The 20575-nt window shown below is 46.5% G+C and overlaps 1 protein-coding gene across 1 annotated transcript in view; it reads left to right on the top strand.

Moving 5' to 3' along the window:
* Positions 1 to 20575, top strand: part of LOC146839542 (aldehyde dehydrogenase family 3 member B1-like) — an 876897-nt gene that overhangs the window by 309593 nt on the left and 546729 nt on the right. Inside the window, exon 6 of the mRNA XM_085650813.1 lies at positions 6241 to 6361. Coding sequence (XP_085506939.1) covers positions 6241 to 6361 — 121 coding nt within the window. The remainder of the gene's footprint in view (positions 1 to 6240; positions 6362 to 20575) is intronic.

Genomic DNA, 20575 nt, shown 5'->3' with positions numbered 1-20575 from the left:
AAGTTCAGGTCTCCGAGGAGGATGTACTCCGTGGAAGTGAGGGCGTGTGTGCTGATGTGGTCAGTGATGGAGTCGCTGAACTGTGCTCGGGGTTCGGGGGGTCTGTAGACGAGGGTTCCTCATCTGCATACCCTAAAATCTTAGTTTCAAACCTGTGATAGCTAATGCGCTTTATAGCTGAATTAGCATCAATTCTGCACATTAGAGGGTCGATATAACAGGCAAACAGTAATGGAGAGCGTGGACAGTTCTGTCTGGTCCCTCTTCTGATCTTGAATTCATCAGTTTGTCCTCCCATCATTATAAGTCTATTGTGGGTGACGCACACAACACGCGTAGGGCCTTAATAAAGCCCATTCCATCCCCTAGCCATTCGAGTGTGGCTCACAGAAAGTCCCAGGAGACCCTATCAAATGCTTTTTCTGCATCTAATAGTATAAGTGCCATAGGGTCTCTTGCAACCGAAGCAGCATCAAAAAGTGTAATGACCCTTCTGACATGATTCGTGGTCCCCTTGCCTGGTATGAATCTGTACTGCCTAGGCGAGACTGCTCGCCCGATAACCAGGCTCAATCGGTTTGCTAAGACCTTAGAATATATTTTTGCATCCTTATTCATGAAAGTGATTGGCCGATATGACCCTGGTCTGTGGCTGGCTTCCCTTTCTTCAAGAATGCGACTATGCTGGCCCGTGCCCAAGACACTGAGGGAGGCTCCTCCATCTGCACCTGTCAGAGGGTACTGATAAAATCTGCCCCAAAGGATGACTAAAAAATCTTATAAAACTTAAGCGGGATTCGGTCCGGCCCTGCCGCCTTACCTGCTGAGAGTTCACTAAGCGCCCTAAATATTTCCTCAGATGTAAATGGAGCTTTTATGGTTTCTCGGTCCTCCAAAGAGAATTTCTCCTCAAAGTCAGAGACTAGATATTCCCAGATTGCATTCTCCTCAGTGTCCCTCTCAGAGTCATATAATTTCATATAGAACGTACTAATTTCCTCTTGGATTCATGAAGTTGTAGTTACCGAGTTCCCTCTTTCATTATGTATTGCTATTATCTCACTGTGCACATTTTTCTGCCTAGTACGCACTGCTAGTGTGCCCTACCCATTCACTATACTCATATCATTCTGCACGCCGGATCATATATTCCCCAGTGACCTTTGTTATGGTTTTCTCCCCAATTGCTGCTTTGGCTAGGGCAAGCCTCACTGTTATATTGTCTATCGCCATCCCACCCTCTATTGCCCCAACTTATTCCTCTTCTATTGCCCTTAGTTTTTGGTGCAGATCACTTAGCTGCTGCTGTTTTAATACGGTACAATCTAAAACTCAATGTTTCCCCGGAAAGGCCTTCCTTAAAGGCATCCCAGACCATACCAATTTGGGTACTGCCTCTAATCCTTCCCAAGAAGTCTTCTATCCATTTCTTCATGTAGGTAATATAACCCTCATCTGCCAGCAACCCCCTTTCAAAGCCTAATTTTGTTGTATACTATCTCCCCCATCTGTATTATTCCTAGTGCAAGGGGGTTAAGTTCTGACATTATGCGGGGATATTTTTCGATACGGCAATCCCTCATTATACCTTGAGAAACAAAACAATAATCCAACCGGCAATTGTTTTATGTGAAGCCGAGAAATAGGTCCTGTTTTCCTTTGGAGTTCGCATTCCACTTTCTAAGTACATGATTTGGTCTCCCCTGACCAGTGTATATTTGTGCTACTTACCTAATTATTGTTGAGTATTCTTGGGTGTATTGTTGATATCTCCGGGTAGGAGTTATACTAACGTGTTAGTGATTGTGTTGCACAATAAGTAAACTTATTGTATAAACACTGTGATTCTTTTTCATTTAATCAACACTGACAATGTGGTAAAATAAACTGCTTTACACTCCTTCAATATAAGCCTGAACGATGCCTTTCACAGCTAACCCTTTGAGAGCTTTCTATGGTTATCAATGACCACTAAATTCACCATAAGGATTGCCAGGATTAGTGCAAGGTGCATTACTCCTTAGAGTGTACACCATATACTAAGTCATCCTCCTATAGTATCTCTCTCTCTCTCTCCATATATGTGTGTGTTTGTATATATACCAGTAGGTAGTTATAGTTAGGACCAAAGTTTCCATTGGAAAATTGTCCTATGATTTGCCAATAACTTTGGCGCCGCTTGACGAATCTTCACGAAACAAGCAACTTCGCCTTTTTGGATCAACTGCTATGTTTAATGTTTCCCTGTGATCCGTCAAGTGGGGGCCTGAAAAAAAGGGGGTCCCAAAACTTGTTTCCCCATGTTGTTTCCATGGGGATTTTTCATTATTTGAACATTACCACAGCCTGAACCCCTGAACGGAATTACACCAAATTTGGCAGAAAGCTAGATGTTGGTCCAGAAAGAATGCTTTTTTTGATTTGGTTTGAATCCATTCAGTAGCTTCCAAGATATTTAAGTTAACAAAATAAAGATATCTGAGAGCCCAAAATCCTACTGAAGCCCTACTGAAATTTGATTGCCTGCTAACACTTCAACCGGGAAATGTTGGCAGCCATTTTGGGATTTCCACAAAAATTGTATTTAAAAAAACGGGGCACGGTAGAAACACCCTGATACCCTAGGCCCCTTGAGGGTGTTTCACTGGGATCCTGCAGGGCCCAAAAAAGCATTTTTTAAAAACATTTTAGCGGGATCTCAGATCCAGAAATTTCTTTTTAAATGAATCGCGGGCTCCTGCACTTTGTTCATTATCGCCCTCCTTGCTGGGCCAGGTCCCTGGGGCCTTCAGCAGATACAGGAGGGGGAGCACAAGCACCCCTCCTGGAGCTTACTAATGCTCCAGGGACAACCACCTCCCTGGGGCTTCTTCCTAAAAGAAATGCGGGGGAGGCCTGGACAGCCTCCTCTGCTGTCCCAGGGACCACCACATCCCGCGGCTTATAATTTTATAAATTGGGGTCAGGGGCTCTTGGACCACCCCAACCACGGGGACACCACCTCCCTGCGGCTTTATTTGAAAATAATGCGGGGGGCGCATAGCCCCCCCCGCAGCCCTGGGGGCTGTCACCTCACTATGTCTTTAATTAGACATAATGCGGGCCGAGCTGACCCCCTGCAGGGCCAGTGGCCACCACCTCCCCGGGGCTTAATTAGACATAAAGCAGGTGCCTTCAGGCTCCCCCCACAATCCCCAACTTGGGAACCTGGTTACCCTGGATAGGACCAGGGCACCCAGTATTGTGGCCAGGTACCAAGGGATGGGGTCCCGGGGCCCATAATCAGCCCGGAAGAAGGGTCGTGCGGCCCTCCTCCCATGTTTAAAGAAATAAAAAAAGGCTTCTCCCCTGGTTGATTGGCCCAGGGAAGGGGCAATCGCACTGTGTGGGACTTACTGGAGGTAACAGGAGGAGTGTTGGGCCCCAAGAATGTCCTTGTGGGTCAACTACCCCTCCTGTTACCTTCAGTAAGTCCCACACTGCTGGATTGCTGAGCGGTTTTCGTTGCCCACCCCCTTACTGTAACTCTCTTCAAACACGCCTCCTGGTGCACTAGTAGTTGGGAGATGATGTCCCCTTGGCTGTTGAGGGTCCTTGGGGTCGAACTTCCCCTCCAGTAATTCCCACACAGCTGGGTTACTTAGAGGTCTTCGGAGGCCACACTCCCTTTCTCTACCACTCTGCAAAAGCATCCCCTGGTGCACTACTGGTTGGGGAATGAAGTCCTCTTGAATGCTAGCGGGCTGTGGGGCCAAGAAGCGCTCCTGGTACTTTCTATAACTCCTACACAGCTGTATTCCTGAGAGCTGATCAGAGGCCTGACCCCTTTCTCCATGAATCTGCAAACGCAATTAATACTTAACCATAGAAATTCACTGAAGAAAATAAAGGTTACAAGGACGTTATAGTTAGGCTCAGGTTTCACTTGTACAAATCCGTGAAATTTAGCATTTATAGTTAGCTGAGCTAACTATAACTCGCGCCTTGCAATGCACTGCTTATGACCTCACTATTACATCACTCATGACATGGTCAGTGACATCACTTATGACATCTCAAATGACAACACTGATTAGATCACTGATGACACCATCCACAATATCATTAACGCACTCACTCACATCTCCATAGAACCATTTATAGACCCACGCCCCCTCCGGCTCCCGCACAATCATTTACAAACCAATTCAGATACCCTTTCCAGTACTTACACAACCACTCACTGATTCATAGATCTATACACACATTCACTCACTCACCCATACAGCTACTCATACACCCAAACACTCACTAATACAGCCACTTGCATATCCTCTTTTACACCCATACAGCCACTCACCCTGAGTCAGTCACCAATAGAGCTACTCACACACTGACTCACTCACCCATACAGTCCATCACACAGCCACTTACTCACCCATACAATTACACACACACCCACTTACTTACTCACGTACTCACTCAGCTATACAGTCACTAATACAAGCACACACTCACCCTTACAGCCACTCTCACATTCACACGCTCACCCATACAGTCGCTTATATACCCCGTCACTCACCGATTCACTCATCTTTCACATATCCAGTTACTCACCCATATACCACTACCACATCCACTCACCCACACAGACATGCAAACACCCATATAGCCCCTTATACACACACACACCAAGCCATACAGCCACTAACTAACTTATCCACTCACTCACACATACAGGCGGTCACCTTTGTTTTTTTTCCAGTGAATAAACAATATGATATATATATGTATATATATATATATATATATATATATATATATATATATATATATACACACACACACACACATACATACATATATATATACACATACATATATATATATATATATATATCACATAAGTCATAATTTAATTACTTTAACATTAGTTCTTATTGGATTTATGTGATTACTCTGCCTTGCAGTAACAGTTGTTGCCCATTTGTGTTGTGCTTGACCTACTCATAGGCTGCACTGGAGTACATTTGAGCCTGTTTTGCCTCTTTCAGGGACAAATTAACTTCAGAAGTGTCGTTTTTGATTAGCATTGGTCTTACTATTTTGTGGATGTGAGCTTATATTAGCATGGCCCTCCATAAGGCCCTCCCATTGTTGAGTAATCATTCCCTACAACCCTCTGTGGTCAGTCCCACATTTTCACCTAAGTTCTGTATTTAGATGTGGGTGATCTCTCTGCATAGAAAAGAAAGTAGAGGTGGAGGCAGAGGTCTTCTTAAACAGATTTGTTAATAGCTATATGTAGTACATGAGAAGTACTACTGTAATACTAATTTACCTACTATAAAATGCAGAATGTAAATAGACCTTCTAGTGGCCAAATGGGAGCTCATATTCAAGACGTGCCTCCTTCTTCCAGTTTCCAACTAGACCCGGGAAACCTGTGATTCTAATAGTAGGGTTAAGGAACTACCTGTCCAAGGCAATTCTCACTGTAGGGTGGGCCCTGTCCAGCTTTAAAATACAGCATTTACATCCAGCATATTTAGATGAAGTGGTAAGGCCGACAATAGATGTTAAGTATCCTAGTTCCCTAGTTAAAATATACACACTGAACCATATCTTGTTCTGTCTTCCCAACTCAGTTACTTGCCTACTGTGTTAGAGGTCCTTTCAAGGTTTTCTATAGCACTCACTACCTGTATAGAGTCTGTTTCTAAGCTTCCCCAATAGTTTCATTTAATATAAAAACGTCCTGAGTAGACTGCAAGACCTTTTCTTTGGGTCCAGTGGCAGTAGGCGGTTACGGGGCAGTATGCGTGGTAGATACCGATATTTACCATTGGTGCTTCACAGCTATCGACTATTTCATTCTATTCTATAAATTTTCTCTCAAAAGTGACAATAGGGGTGGTAGAGAGATTGTAACTCAAATACAGTATGGCTTGTAATCACCCCAGGGGCTTAACACAGGATTCTGCAGCCCGTGCTGCGCAGGTGGTGGACGGAAATCATTCAGGTGGGACACATTCAGACCAAGGCAAATGAATGTCATGACATGCGGGAGACGCCGAGGTCTTTCATCACATTCTGTATGAGGGCCCATCATTTTGCTTTAAGCCAGTGAATCATACTATATAATCTCAATTTCTGGCCAAATCATATCTTTTAGATGGCCTTATTTAGAGGAGCGAGCAAAGAGTGACAGGAAGTGATAATAGAAAGTTTGAGGTGTTAACTTTACATTTCTTCTCTCAGGCGACAACTATGAACACAGCGTATATTCAGAAGGATCCGTTCGGGGTGGTGCTCATCATCGCTCCCTGGAACTATCCCGTCCGTTTTCTGCTGATTCCACTCGTGGGTGCCATCGCTGCAGGTGAGTGAACGTGCGTGGGTGGAGATTGAAGCACAGAACACACACTGACCCTGCTCTGTCCATAGCCACTGTTCAGCTACTGCCCCTCCTTATACTGCGAGCACGTCTACACTCACCCTACAGAAAGCAGTCCTAAACTAAACCTACAGCCAGGATCCCTTCATCAGCCCCAGAGTCAGCACACCTTCACTCACCTTATAGCTAGCACTCCTACATTTACCCTTCAGCCGGCACTTCTGTTGTGTTAAGTTTTGTCTAGAGCGTAGTTAGGTGTGGAATGTAACTGAATGTGCGAACGTGGAATCTGGGTATTTAGAATTCCGATGCCAGGTTCCAGATGGTCAGTTGGTGGCTGCCGCCTGGAGCTGTTGGTGGGGATTGTTGTTGTGCTTTCTAACATCAAAAAGGATAAACTTTAACACTTGATTTCACTAATGCATATCCTCTGTCCATCTGTGCCACTCAAAAGAACCCAACAACTCCATCGTCATTCCACAACCAGCGATCCAACACCATGTCAGAGCCAACCTTCCTTCACTAACCCACAGTAAATCCTCCTTCAACATCCTACAGAGAAATCTCTTTTAACATTCCACAGCCACTCTCCTCCACCACGCTACAACCAGTGCTCGCATCACAAAGCCTACGCCCCTGCACTAACCAACAGACAGCATTCCTTTACCATCCTACAGTCAACTCTCCTTCACCATCCTACAGCCAGTGCTTTTTCACCTTCTCAGTGCCAGCCCTTCTCACCATCACGCAGCCAGCAGGCAGCATTCTTTGACCACCACACAACCAGCGCTTGTACACCATCCCACGGCCAGCACACTTTCAACATCTCACAGCGAACTTTCTCTTACTGACAGATAGTGAACACTCCCACACGATCCAGCAGCCAAATCTCTTTTACCATCCAACATTCAGTGCTCTTTTATCAACCGTCTGCCGGCCTTCCTTCAGCATTCATCAGCCAGCTCTCATTCACAATTCCACAGCTCTCATTCCCTCACCAGTCCACAGTCAGCATTCATTCAACATCACAAAACCTGCGTTGCTGCATAATGTTCCTTTACTATCCTACAGACAAGGCTCCTCCACCATCCCTAGCTAGTTCTTTCATCATTCCACATACAGCTCCATTTCATCCTCCCACAGCCAGTGCCCATTTATCATTCCATAGCCACGCACCTACATCATCCCATATTGAATGTTCTTTCACCGTGCCACAGCCCACACTTTCACTCTAACCCACAGCCAAAGCTCCTTTATCATCCCACAGCCATAGCTTTTTCACCATCTCACAGCCACCGCTCTGTTACCATCACAAAGCCTGGACTCCTACAATAGCCCACGGCCAGCATTCAATTTATCAATCAATCAAACAGCATTTGTAAATCGCATCACTCTCACCTCTAGAGGTATTTGGGCACTGTCTCTCCGTCAGGTTTTGAGTTTCTTTCAGAAGTCTGCCAATGAGGAGGCTGTACGTAGCTAGAGGGTAAGGTTGTTCCAGGTCTTGTCAGTGAAGTAGGAGAAGGAGCAGCCACCGGCTGCAGCTGCGACAGATATGGGTGTGTGTGCGAGGGCGAGTGAAGAGGAGCATAGGTGTCTAGCGGGTTGTTGGAAGTTCAGTAGGTGGTTGATGTAGGCAGGTCCTAGGTCATAGAGGGATTTGTAGGCATTCATGAGGATCTTGAACTAGCATCTCTTCTGGATTGGAAGCCAGTGGAGGTCTGTCAGGTGGGGGGCAATGTGGGTTCATTTTAGAAGGTCCAGGATGAGTCTGGCTGCCGCGTTCTGTATAGCCTGGAGTCTTCTGAGGAGGGGGGGGGAGATGCCGACATAGAGGGCTTTGCCGTAGTCAAGGCCGCTGGTGACGAGGCCCTGAGTGATGTTTTTTCTGGTGTTGGTTGAGATCCATCTGAAGTTTCTGTGGAGCATGCAAAGTTTGTGGAAGAAGGAGGAGACGACTGCGTTGACTTGTCATTTCTTGGTCCGTTGGCTGTCGAGGATGATGCTGAGGTTGCGTGCTAGGTAGGTCGGTGTGGGCCCAAGTTCTGCAGGCCACCAGCTGTGGTCCCATGTGGAGTACTTCAGCATTCCTCCACATCCCACCGCTGACACTCCTTCACCGTCTCACAGTCAGCATTCATTTGCCATCCCACAGCCAGTGCTCCTACATCTTTCCACAGCCAACACTCTTGCACCTTCTCACAGACAGGGCTCCTACCCTATCCCATAGACAGGACCCTTGTACCAGCGTTTCACTCTCAGATTTCATCCTCCATTCACTACCCTGTTTTTTATTTTATTTGTGAAAACTTTTTATTAGAACTTTTGTTAAAACAAAAGCCAGGTCTGGCACTTAATATACAATAAATGAACAAACAATTGTCATAATCACCATACGATTCTGTTCTGACCATTGTGCCTATGCATCAGAAATACAGAGGAGAATCCCACCTCCGAGTCTCAATGCAGTGCAGCCTCAAAGGAGGGCAACTCATTATCTATGGTCCAGGGCTCAGATGGGAAGTTTCTATTTAAATCCCTCAGTGTTCTGACCAGTCTTTCTAAATCTTTAAGTTTTTATGAGGACACCATCTAGCCTGACATACTGGGTGTTCGGGCCCATGCAGAATTCCATGTTCTTTGCCTACCCATCCCAGGTCGGAGCCCTATGCCCCTTCTTTGCAATGTCTCTCTTGGTCACAAGCAGTCCCAACCAAAGCAGTGCCTTCCGATATCTATTACCCTCTACATCATCTGCAATATAGATTTAGACCAGTTTTGTTTGCTGGGGAACCTCTAGACCAGCACTGTCCTCAGAGTCTTCAGCACCCCTTCCCAGAATTGTGGTAGAAATAGTGTAGGAAACTAGCTTAGTATATGGTGCACACTTATTTAATTGATGCACCTTGCACTAGTCCAGACAACCCTTATTGTGATTTTAGTTGTCTTTGATAACCTTTGAAAGCTCTCAAAGTAGTAGCTGTGGGGAGCAGACTTCAGGCTTATCTTGAAGGAATGTAATGCAGTTTGTTTTACCAAATTTAATCTGTAGTGAAGCCCGATGAAAAGAAAGCACACAGTGTTTATAAAAAATAGGTCTTATTTATTACAAACACTTTCACTAACACATTGGTATATCACCTACCCAGAGATATCAACACAACCGAGGCTGTGTGCAGAGAGGAAACTCAGCCGCATGCCCAATGGAAGTCAATGGAGAAGTCGCAATTGCAGTTTTAAAGCAGAAGGACCCTTTCCGGAGAACTCCAAGGAAACCATTTGGAAGACAGAAGGTTGGAGATCCACCCCACCCATGGATGCCCCAGGAACAAGGTTACCTGCACCAGGGAAGCCGGTTACATAGGGTTGAAGTGACGTCATGGGAGACTTCGAAGAAGATGCCTCTGGAGAAGATTGTGAAGGAGTCTGGTGGAATCCAAGGGTTGATTCTTGAAGTGAAAAGCCTGTAAGCAGAGGGGACTGAGTCTATGCCACTTGGAAGTGACCAGGAGGCACGGTAACACAAGGCCCACCGATGTTGGGAGGTTTTGAAGAGGCAACGGTGACCTTGGGCTGCAGCTGTGAGGACCAGGCGATGCTGAGGAAGACCAGGAGCCATTCACGAGCTGTCCCACGTCAGATGTGGGTGTCTAGGTCTAGGTGGTCGGTGTCCAGTCGGAGCACCAACATGCCTTGATAGCCGCAACTGGCGTGGAAGACTAAACGGAGCAAACGTTGGGACCACCAAGGTTCAAGGGACTAACCAACTGCAAGAGAGTCAGAGCACACCCCTAGCAAGTAGGGGAGCTCACTGAAGCAAGAGAAGACCCTCAGGAGGATCCACAGGCCGAAGAGACTGGAGTTGCAAGAGGAACTCAAGCAGCTCACCAAAGATACAGGAAATGCAGGGAGGACTCTGTTCTTCAGGAATTGAGGTGCTGGAGGCTGGAGCTCCTTGTAGCCCAAAGATCTTTAGAGTGCAGAGCCAACAAGCTTTGGCAGCTGCAAGACAACATGGTGCACAGGGGTTTGGTCCCAGTGGCCCAACAAGAGATACTGTCCTCAAAATTGCTGAGAAGTCAGGTTAGGACCCTAGGAAGCTTTTAGAACCACCACCTGTGTTGCTGGTCCTTGAGAAGTCCGTAGGGAAACAGGAGCAGAGACTGTTCAGCCTTGTTGCGATGCCTACAGATGCAGGCGACCGACTCAACAGGAGATTTATTAGGGTGTCCTTGATGCACAGAGGTCTGTTGAAGAACCTGGATGAAGCACAGACGACAAAGAAGACTTGAAAAGCAGCAAGACCAGGAGCAGCAGGAGTCTTCCTTGGTTTAGTCTTGGTTCCAGTCAAAGTCTAGAAAGGCCAAGTGTCCAGATGATTGAAGAGCAACTTACTTTCAGGGTTTAGTCTTGTCCCACAATGTATCTGAAGACCCACCCACAGGAGAGACCTTAAGTACCCTAAAGAAAGGGTTGAAATGACCTTTGTCCAGTTTTGCGCCAGAGCGGGAACCAAGTGTTACTGAACTGGTTCAAACTGGAGTATGCAAGGAGGACACCAAATGTGCCCTTCAAAGCTGTCTGATGGCACTGGCAAGCGCCCCCACCCTAGCCCAATTCGTTAAATCCTGTCTGGGAGGTGGTCACACCGCCCTGTGACAGGTAATCTATTGTTCTACCTTCCCTTGCTTGAGCTTGGCTCAGCAGCAGGAGGGCAGAATTGTGTCTGTGGTCGGCAGCAGCACTAGCTTGCTTGCAGGCCCTGAAAGGCTGTTAAAGGGAGTACAGGGGGTCCCCTAAGGCCCCCCCAGTGCATGGGATCATACTTCCAACACTGGATTTGGTGTTGGGGTATGATTCCAACATGTTTAATACCAAACATGACCGGATTCAGTGCAGCCACTATATAGTTAGGCATTTCATAATGACTGATGTCCACTATATGTCTAAAAATAAATGACCGCATTCACAAAAGCCTGGAAAATTGACTCCGGGGTTTTTAGGGGTGTCCTGCTCATACTGGGGCACCCTTATACGTATAACCAAGCACCCTGCCCTCAGGACTGAAGAGCCTGCCATAGGGGTGACTTATAGTTTTTAAGTGTAATGACCTCAGATATAAGGAAACTTACATCTGTCTTGAGAGATGCAAGCACCAACACACACAGGCTGCAATGGCAGGCCTATAGTCACAGTCTAATTGGACTCCTGTGGGTGGCACAATACATGCTTCAGCCCATGTGAGACCCCTGGTGTACCTATGCCTTGGGTACCTTAGTATCGTATACTAGGGACTTATAAGGGTACACCAGTAGCCAATTATGGAGGTACCAAAGAACTTACAATATCAATTTAGGGGAGAAGGCACAGTTGATGGGGTTCTGATTAGCAGGATCCCAGCATATTAGGTCAAAAACATAGTGATACCAAGTAAAAAGTGGAGGTAACCATGAAAGCAGATCCTACTTTTATATGACCCCCCCCCCCCCCACCGCCAATGTAAGGAGGTGAGACTAACCCTGCCCAGTTGAGTCTTCATTTTCCAAGTGGTAAAATCTGAAGAGTCCATCTGCGTTGGCATGGTAATCCCAGGCCTATGTTCTACTGAAAAGTCCATCCCCTGTAGGGAAAGGGACCACCTTAAAAGTTTGGGGTTTTCACCCTTCATTTGTTTCAGCCATAAGACTGGCTTATGGTCTGTCTGAACAATGAAGTGAGTGTCAAACAGGTATGCCCTCAACTTCTTCAGGGCCCAGACCACAGCAAAGACCTCCCTCTCAATGGCTGACCAGCGTTTGTACCTGAGGGGCAACCTTCTGCATATAAAAGCTACTGGCTGGTCCTGGCCCTCTGCATTTAGTTGTGACAAAACAGCTCCTACCCCTATCTCATAAGCATCTGTCTGGACAATTAAGGTTTTGGAGTAATCAGGACTTTACAGAATGGGAGCAGTGCGCATGGCCTGCTTTAGGTCCTCAAATGCCTTTTGACAGCTAACTGTCCACTGAACTTTCTTAGGCATTCTTTTGGAGGTGAGATCATTAAGGTGTGTCACTATGGATCTATAGCCCTTACAAACTTCCTGTAGTTCCCAGTCAGGCCCAAGAAAGCTCTGGCCCGAGTCTGGGTAGTGGGAGCATTCCAGTCCATGATGGTTTGAATTTTGCTCTCCAGTGGCTGAACTTGCGCTCCACCCACAAGATGGCCCAACTACACAACCTTACTCTGCCCTATCTGGCATTTAGTGTCCTTGATAGCGAGGCCTTCCTTTTGCAGGGCTTCAAGTACATTTCTGAGGTGGACTAGTTGATCTTCCCAGGTGGAACTAAAGACATCTATATTATCTAGATATGCTGCACTATAGGCTTCCAGACCTTTTAAGACTTTGTTCACCAGCTCTGAAATTTGGCAGGTGCAGTCTTCAAACCAAAAGGCATCACAATATATTGATAATGCCCACTGGGAGTTGAAAATGCTTTTTGTGGTTTGGCATCCTCAGAGTCTGATTTGCCAGTAACACGCAGTCAGTTCAAATGTACTGAGATACATGGCAGAGGCCAGAGTATTAATCCGCTCATATGCACTTGCAATTGAATGGGCATCAGTCTGAGTGTCTGCATTGAGGCCTTTATAGTCTACACAAAACCTCATCTTTCTCTGTTAGGAATCATAAACTGAACATTGGAAATATTGTGCACATGAAGGTTTAATGTAAGACTGGCAATGAGGTGCTTTCCCTTTGCCTGCCTAACAGACTAACAGAGGGTTTATTTACTGTCTCTTCAGTTATGCAAAAACATCATGTAAATTAGGCTGTATCTGGTAACACGTTTCGGGTCATGATGACTAATGTATCCACGTGTTAGGTTTAAACTGTACTATGACATGTGGCATTCCCCCTCACCACGTGCTGACTGACTGCCAGCCTTGTATAGGCACACCCATCATGTGTTGCTCCACCTGGACAAAACAGTATAAAAAATAGCAAACAAACACTGGAAGCGTTTGGCCTCATTGTCACTCTCCCGCTTACCTGGAATTCAGCTTTGCGTCCTCCACAGACATTCCTCTCTACGGGTTCTTCCATCAGCAATCTTCGGTCACGCCCTTGCAAGGCTTCCCTTGGCAATACTCTCGGCTTCCTCTGGTTCTTCTGACACTGCCCCTGTCAAAGTCCTTGGAGTTCATCTTTGTTTCTGGATCGCTTGCTGTCAGGACCTAAGAGAATGAAAAAAAGGGTCAAACAAAACGTAAGGTATTTCTTGGCACTCAGGTCTTGCGGACACCGACTTTGAACATTGCAGGTTCTTTCTTTTTTTAATATTTCTTGCCGGATTGAAGAAAAAGGACATTTGAAGTGGAATTCAACGACAGCATTTCCTAACTGTTCTGATACTGTGAACTTGGACATTTATATATATATATATATGTTGTACAAGGACATCATTTTAAATAGTAAGCACTGCAATCCATTTTCTTATTCCGAAGTTTGTAACAGTTCATAATGTCATATGTGAAAGTTCATAAAAGAATATTGTTTATTGTTTCATTTATCTTTATTCAAGATAGACAAAGAGTGGCCAAACTGAATCCAGTTACCCTCGGAAGCCAAAAAACATAAATGTATGAATGAATACCCTTACAGTGAGAGGTATTAAGTAATGCATACATTAATACTTATTCATTTTAAGGTCAACTTGTTAAAAGTATATGTTCTAATATCAGCTTTATTTTTAGTAGATGAAAACATGCAACAACTGCCTATCCCATAAAAGATATAGAATATACTGCACAACAATAATTCCCTGAGCTATAAGAGGTGCATCGGTCCGAAGAGTTCAGTGTTCTTTTTCTGTCTTTTCTCTTCCCATTCCCCTACGATTCTCCCCGGGCAGTGTGTTGTTTGGCCGCTGTTGCTTGGGTAGAGTCTTGGGGGTGTTGCGTCTAAGAGTCTCCCCAGAGGAACGGCCTGGATTTCAGATGAGTGGCACCTTAATACTCTCTTACCATCCTGGTTGTGAGGGTTTGGTACAAGGACTACAGGGCTATCCGAAAACACAATGACCCCCAACTCCAGCATCTTTCAGACCTCTGTCCTGATGCAATCTCTGACATGGTCAGCCTGTTTGTAAATTTGGCTTTTCACAGGCAGACTGCCACCTGTGTCTCTTGCAGGGATTCTGCACAAACACAGAGCTATGCATAGGATTATTGGACCTTAGTGCATAGGGACTGAGTCATCCTACTACCCTAGTACTCATGAGCACAGGTTCGACTAGCTATAGTGTCTCACTTGCTCTCCTACGCACTCACAGAGAAAGAAGTGATTAGATACCCTAGAACACACTCCCCATGGGCCATGTAACATGTTCACTTCATGGATACACCAGGTGGTCAGAGAAAAGAGACTGGGAAACTGATTGAAAAACTGTCTGTAATCAGCTTGCTGTTGATCAGTGAGGCTGCCTGCCAAGGCTACTCCTTCTACTGATCCATCAACAGGGTCTTGTGAGAGTATATCAGGGAGAGGGTAACTCTCTTCCTCCTGTCACTCATCAGTGGCCATGAGAAAGCTCATCTCAGCCCGGTCAATAAACATTTTTAGGCGGTTCACATGATGTACTTTTTGGGGACTTCTTGGAGTACCTAGGCCCACCAAGAAGGTGACCTCACCTTTCTCATTAGGTATGGTGTGGGGGCCACTCCACTTGTCCTGAAGAGCTACTGGGGACACAGGCCCCAACTCCCACACTTTCTGTTGTGTCTGGTAAACAGTCAGTACAGCCTTTTAGTCACGCCAAGCTTTCTGAGGCTCTTGGTTGGCCGTAAGGTTTATGCTGGCCCTCTTCATGTACTCAGCCAGACATGAATGCTGGCCAAGTACATAGTCAACTATGTCCTATTTAGGAGGCATGAAAGGTTGTTTTTATCCTTCTTTAACCAAACATGGTGGACCCCTAACTGTATGTCCAAACAGAAATTAAAATGGGCTGTATCCTACCCCCTTCTTAAGAACCTTTCTGTAGGCAAAGAGAAGGCATGGTAGTAAGACATCCCATTTTTGTGTCAACTTTTCTGTGAATCCCATGGTCAGACCTTTTAGGGTTTTGTTGAACCTTTCAACAAGCTCATTGCCCTGTGGAAGGTAGGCTGTGGCAAAGTTATAGTTAACACCACACTCTTTCCACATAGCAGTGATGTAGCTAGACATGAAGTTAGTACCTCTGTCTGACAAGACCTCCTTAGAGACCACAACTCTGGAAAATATTCCCAGGAGAGCCCTGGCCAGGGGCTGTAATGGTTCTAATGGGATTAGCTTCTGGATACGTAGATTCATAGTCCACCACCACTAGGCTGTATTAGTGTCCAGATGCAGATGAAGGGTTTAATGGACCTATAATGTCTATCCCCACCCTCTCAAAGAGAATCCCAACCACTGGAAATGGAATTAAGGGGGCCTTTGTAGTACCACCTGACTTACCACTGAATTGGCAAGTGACACAGGAGCGACAAAACTGAAAGTGAGGGACAAGCTTGTACCAAGTCTTTCTTTTCCCAAGATGTCCTGCAAGGGAAATGTCATGTGCTAGGGTCAATAGAAACCCCCTACATTTCTGAGGTCTGACCAACCTCCCGGTGGCACAAGGCTTGGGGTCTCTACTCTCAGAAAAAGGAGCCCATCTTCCCAGCATGTCCTACAGGACCCACTGACACTCCCTGCCTCCTCAGCTACAGCTTGCTGTCTGAGCTGTTCAAGAGAGGGGCAGATTTTTTGATCCAGACTCAATTATTCCCTGAAAGGTCCCTCTGCTCCCAGCAACTCTGCCTTGTCAAGCCCAAGCTCCCCTGGGACAGTTCCTTCACATGTACTAAAATCATCTCCTTCAGGAAACTGATTCGCACTGGGAGTCTGTGAGGTAGTAAATTCCTTACTCTTTCTGCTCCTTCTCTTGGGAGTTGGCTGGTCCATTATTTCTAGATCATGGGCTCCCTCTGTGCCTAGTCTCTGGGCCTGAGCCGTAGTGACTGCAAAGGCACTGTCTGACATGCCCATCATTTCTGAATGTCTCCTGAACTCCACTTCAGCCCAGGCTGAAGTTTCTAAATAATTGCCCAGCAGACAGTCCACAGGTAGGTGTAGGGAAATCACAACTCTCTTTGGGCCAGTTTCCCCTCCCCAGCTGAGATTAGCAACTGCCATGGAATGATCGGTCCTGACATTGCTAGCATTGGTCACTTGTGAAACCTGACCAAGTAGAATTTGTTCAGGGGACACACGTTTCTCTGTCACCATCTCGACACTGGCCCCTGTGTCGCTGTAAGCCACAGCTTCGTGACCATTGATGAGAAGCTGTTGACTGTACTTGCCTAAGTTAGTGGGACTTACAAATAATATGGCAAGCTCCATGCCACCATCACAAACCAAAATAGCCTGAGTGTGTGTCTGACTAGGCCAGAACCCACTTCAATGCCCAAGGTAAACCCTACTAAACCCTGGGGGCATTATTACTACCAGTGCTAAGGACGCTAGGTGCTTTAGGAGCAGTAGTAGTAGTAGTGTCCTTGGTGCTGGATTAGAGCCATTGGCATATTTTGCCCTATGGCCTTTTTCCTTACAGAGATAGCACCAAGGTTTCTTGTTGGAAGAGGAAGAGGTTTGGGACCCACCGCCAGAGGAAGATTTTTGGGGACCTTCTGAAGACTTTTTCTTGTCTTTACCTTTCGCCCCACCCTTCTCCTGGGCCTTAGTAGAATCTTGCTTCTTACGGTCACCACCACAATTAGATTTTTGCTTCACCCTGGTGCGGACCCACTTGTCTCCCTTCTTTCCCAATTCTTGAGGAGAGGTCAGATCCGAGTCCACCAGGTACTGGTGCCATTGTTGATTTTCTCAAAGGATGTGCTCCCTCATCAGTAAATTTTCCGGTCCTTCATAATCATGCACTTTACTTCCATGAAGCTAGCCTTCCAGAGCCTTTATAGCACTATCTACAAAACCTACCCGGTCTTGAGTATGTGCCATCTGTGTGTCCCTAAACTTAACCCTGTATTGTTCAGTGGTTAAACCTTAAACATTCTCCAAGACTGTGTAGTTATCTGCATCTTCGTCCCTTACAGTGTGAAGTTTGTCTCAACCTTTGTTAGCAAAGGAGAGTCACACAATAGCTGCCCACTGGCCCTGAGGGACCTTCTGTACCTTGCAGGCCCTCTCTAAAGCAGGTATCCATTTTTTAACGTCATCCCCTCTGATTAAGGAGGGGCTATCCTGCTCAGGCTCCTAGTGTCAAAGGAGTGTTCCCTAACCCTAGGTTCGGTTCACTAGTGCTGCCACCATGGAATCTTAATCCCAAATTCTCCTTAGCCTTCTGAACTTCCAGGGTCTCCTTTTCTAGAGCCAACTGTTCCCTTGTGATTCTGAGATTGGCTCTCTCAAGCTTGAGCAGATGGTATTCTCTTTCAAAGGAGGCATCCCTCAGGCTAGAGATGGAGGTGTCTATGGAAACAACAGAGGAGGTTGAATTTACAGAGTAAGACCTAAGTCTCTTTGCTCCCTCCCAAAAGGAATAAAGGGGCTCCTACCTCTAGGACCTCCCTCTGTCACTAGAACTATTCCCCCCGGGGGGGTGGTGGGCGAGGGGAGGGGGGGGGGTTCGAGTTTGCCAGTGAGGGGTCTTCAGACTCCTGCCGGTCAGGTTCAGGATTGGGACCAATAGGGTGAGACACCCCTGACTCTTCTTCTGGAGCCACACCACCCATGCCCACATTGTCCTGCCATTCGGACCTATTGTGATTCTGGAGGTCATCCTGCAGGAGCAACTTTAAGAGCTGCTTTGTGTTAGGGTTGCTGCCTTTCTTAAGTTTTATGGATGCCTCCAGAGTCCTAAGTTCCTAGAATTTAAGACACTGTACTTAGAGGGTGGGGGCCTCACTGGGCTCGCCAACTAAAGACATGGTACTAGGTGTAGTGTGTGTTGCATTTACCTACCCCAGTGAAAACAAAACTTCCAAAGATTGGAGAAACGTTTGTGCTACACCCTCAACTACCAATCCAAAAAGTTCAGTAGAACTTACTTGATCACAGTATTTTATATGTGCCTAGCTAGAGATGGTTTTTCATGTAACCTTCACCTAGATTAAGTGGTAAAACAGTGCAGGCTTCAATCCCAACGTGCTGCACACCAATGTAGGCGGCTGGCTTAGTATATGGTGCACGCTTGTTTGAGTGATGCACCTTTCACTAATGCAGACAACCCTTAGGGTAATTTTAGTGTTCTATGATAACCTTTAAAAGCTCTCAAAGTGGTAGCTGTGGAGAGAAGCCTTCGGCTTATCTTGAAGAAGTGTAAAGCAGCTTGTTTGACCATCTTTAATATGTAGTGTAGGCTAGATTAAAAGAAACCACACTATTTCTAAAAAAAAAAAATAGGTCTTATTTATTACACACACTATCACTACCAAATTGGTATATCTCCTACCCGGAGATATCAACACAATAGTGAGGTGCTGGAGGTTGGATCTTCTTGTAGCCCGAAGATCTCTGGCATGCAGAGCCAACAAGCATTGGCAACAGCAAATCAACGAGGTGCACAGGGGTTTGTCCCAGCGGCCCCAACGAGGGATACTGTCCCCAAAATTGCTGAGAAGACAGGTCAGGCCTGTAGGGAGCTGCAGAACCACCTATGTTGCTGGGTCTTGGGAAGTCCGTAGGACAACAGGAGTAGCATACCGGTCAGCTTCGTTGCAGAGCCTGCAGGTGCAGAGGAGTGACTCCTCCTCTCCAAGGGAGATTTCTTCAGGTGTCCTTGATGCTCACAGGTCTGTTGAAGAACCTGGATGAAACACAGACACAGACGACGAAGAAGACTTGAAGAACAGCGAGCCCAGAAGCAGCAGGAGTCTTTCTTAGTGCAGTCTCGGTTCCAGTCGAAGTCCAACGAAGTTGAAGTGTCCAGACGATTGAAGAGTGACGTAGTTTAAGGGTTGAGTCTCGTCCCACGACGAATTTGAAGACCCACCCACAAGGTAGCCCTTAAGTACCCTAAGGATATGTTTGGAACGACTTGGGGGTTCCTCCCAGGGGAACGGCTGGACAGGATGGAGGATACTCCCATGTCCTTTGTCCAGTTTCGTGCCAGAGCTGGAATCAAGAGCTCCTGAACTGGTTCAAACTGGAGTATGCAAGGAGGGACCTACAAAGCAGTCTGGTGGCGCTGGCATCGCCCCCACCCCAGCCCAAAAGACTAAGTCCTGTCTGGGAGGTGGTCACACCTCCCTGTGACAGGAAACCTATTGTGATTGCTGCACACTAGACACTAACTTGGTATATCTCCTACCCAGAGATATAAATTACACACAAGAAACACTTTAGAAATAGGTGAGTAGCATAGAAAAACACATAGCGCCCAACCAGGGGACCAAGTCATATACTAAAATAGTGGGATGTGAGGTAAGTACCAAAAAGGAACTAGTACCCAATGATGAAGGACCCCAGGGGAAACACGGAACCACCTAAGGTGAGTAGCCAGGGACCCAAAGGCGCCCGGGTGCAGAGTGGTTACACCAGGTCAGATGTCTATAGGATAACACAGGGTAAGTCCCAGTTGGAATTTTACAATTCTATAACCCTTCCCAAAGGAACCCGTAGGAACCACTTAGATCAAGGAAGGTTAGAGCTCGACCCCACCCATGGATACCCCAGGAACCAGTAAACCTACACCAAGGAACTCAGGTGCATAGGGGCGAATTGGCGTCAGACCCGCTCGTAGATGCCAATGGAGGATCGTGGAAGATCAGTAGCTACAGCGTCTCGTGGACCAGGCCAGTGGAACAGGGACATGGAATCCAGATGAGAAAAACCTGAAAGCAGAGGGGACAGAGCCCAAACACATGGAGGTGACCCATTGGTGCAGGAGCATAATACCAGCCCTTCTCTTGGGTTCTTGTTGTAGCACGAAGAAGATGGATCAACAGCTGTGGAGCCCAGACGACGATGCATGAGCACAAGGGTTTGGTCCCAGTGGCTCAGACAAGGGATACTGTCCTCAAAATTGCAGAAAAGGGATACTGTCCTCAAATTTGCAGAGAAGACAGGTCAGGCCTCTAGGGAGCTGCAAAATCACCACCTGTGTTGCTGGGCCTCGGGAAGTCTGTAGAACGACAAGAGCAGCAGACCAGTCAGCTTTGATGCCTGCAGTTGCA

Source organism: Triturus cristatus, chromosome 4_1 (genome assembly GCF_964204655.1).
Source record: "Triturus cristatus chromosome 4_1, aTriCri1.1, whole genome shotgun sequence".
NCBI lineage: Eukaryota > Metazoa > Chordata > Amphibia > Caudata > Salamandridae > Triturus > Triturus cristatus.
The sequence above is the reverse complement of the archived record's forward strand: the minus strand, read 5'-3'. Positions and strand labels throughout refer to the sequence as shown.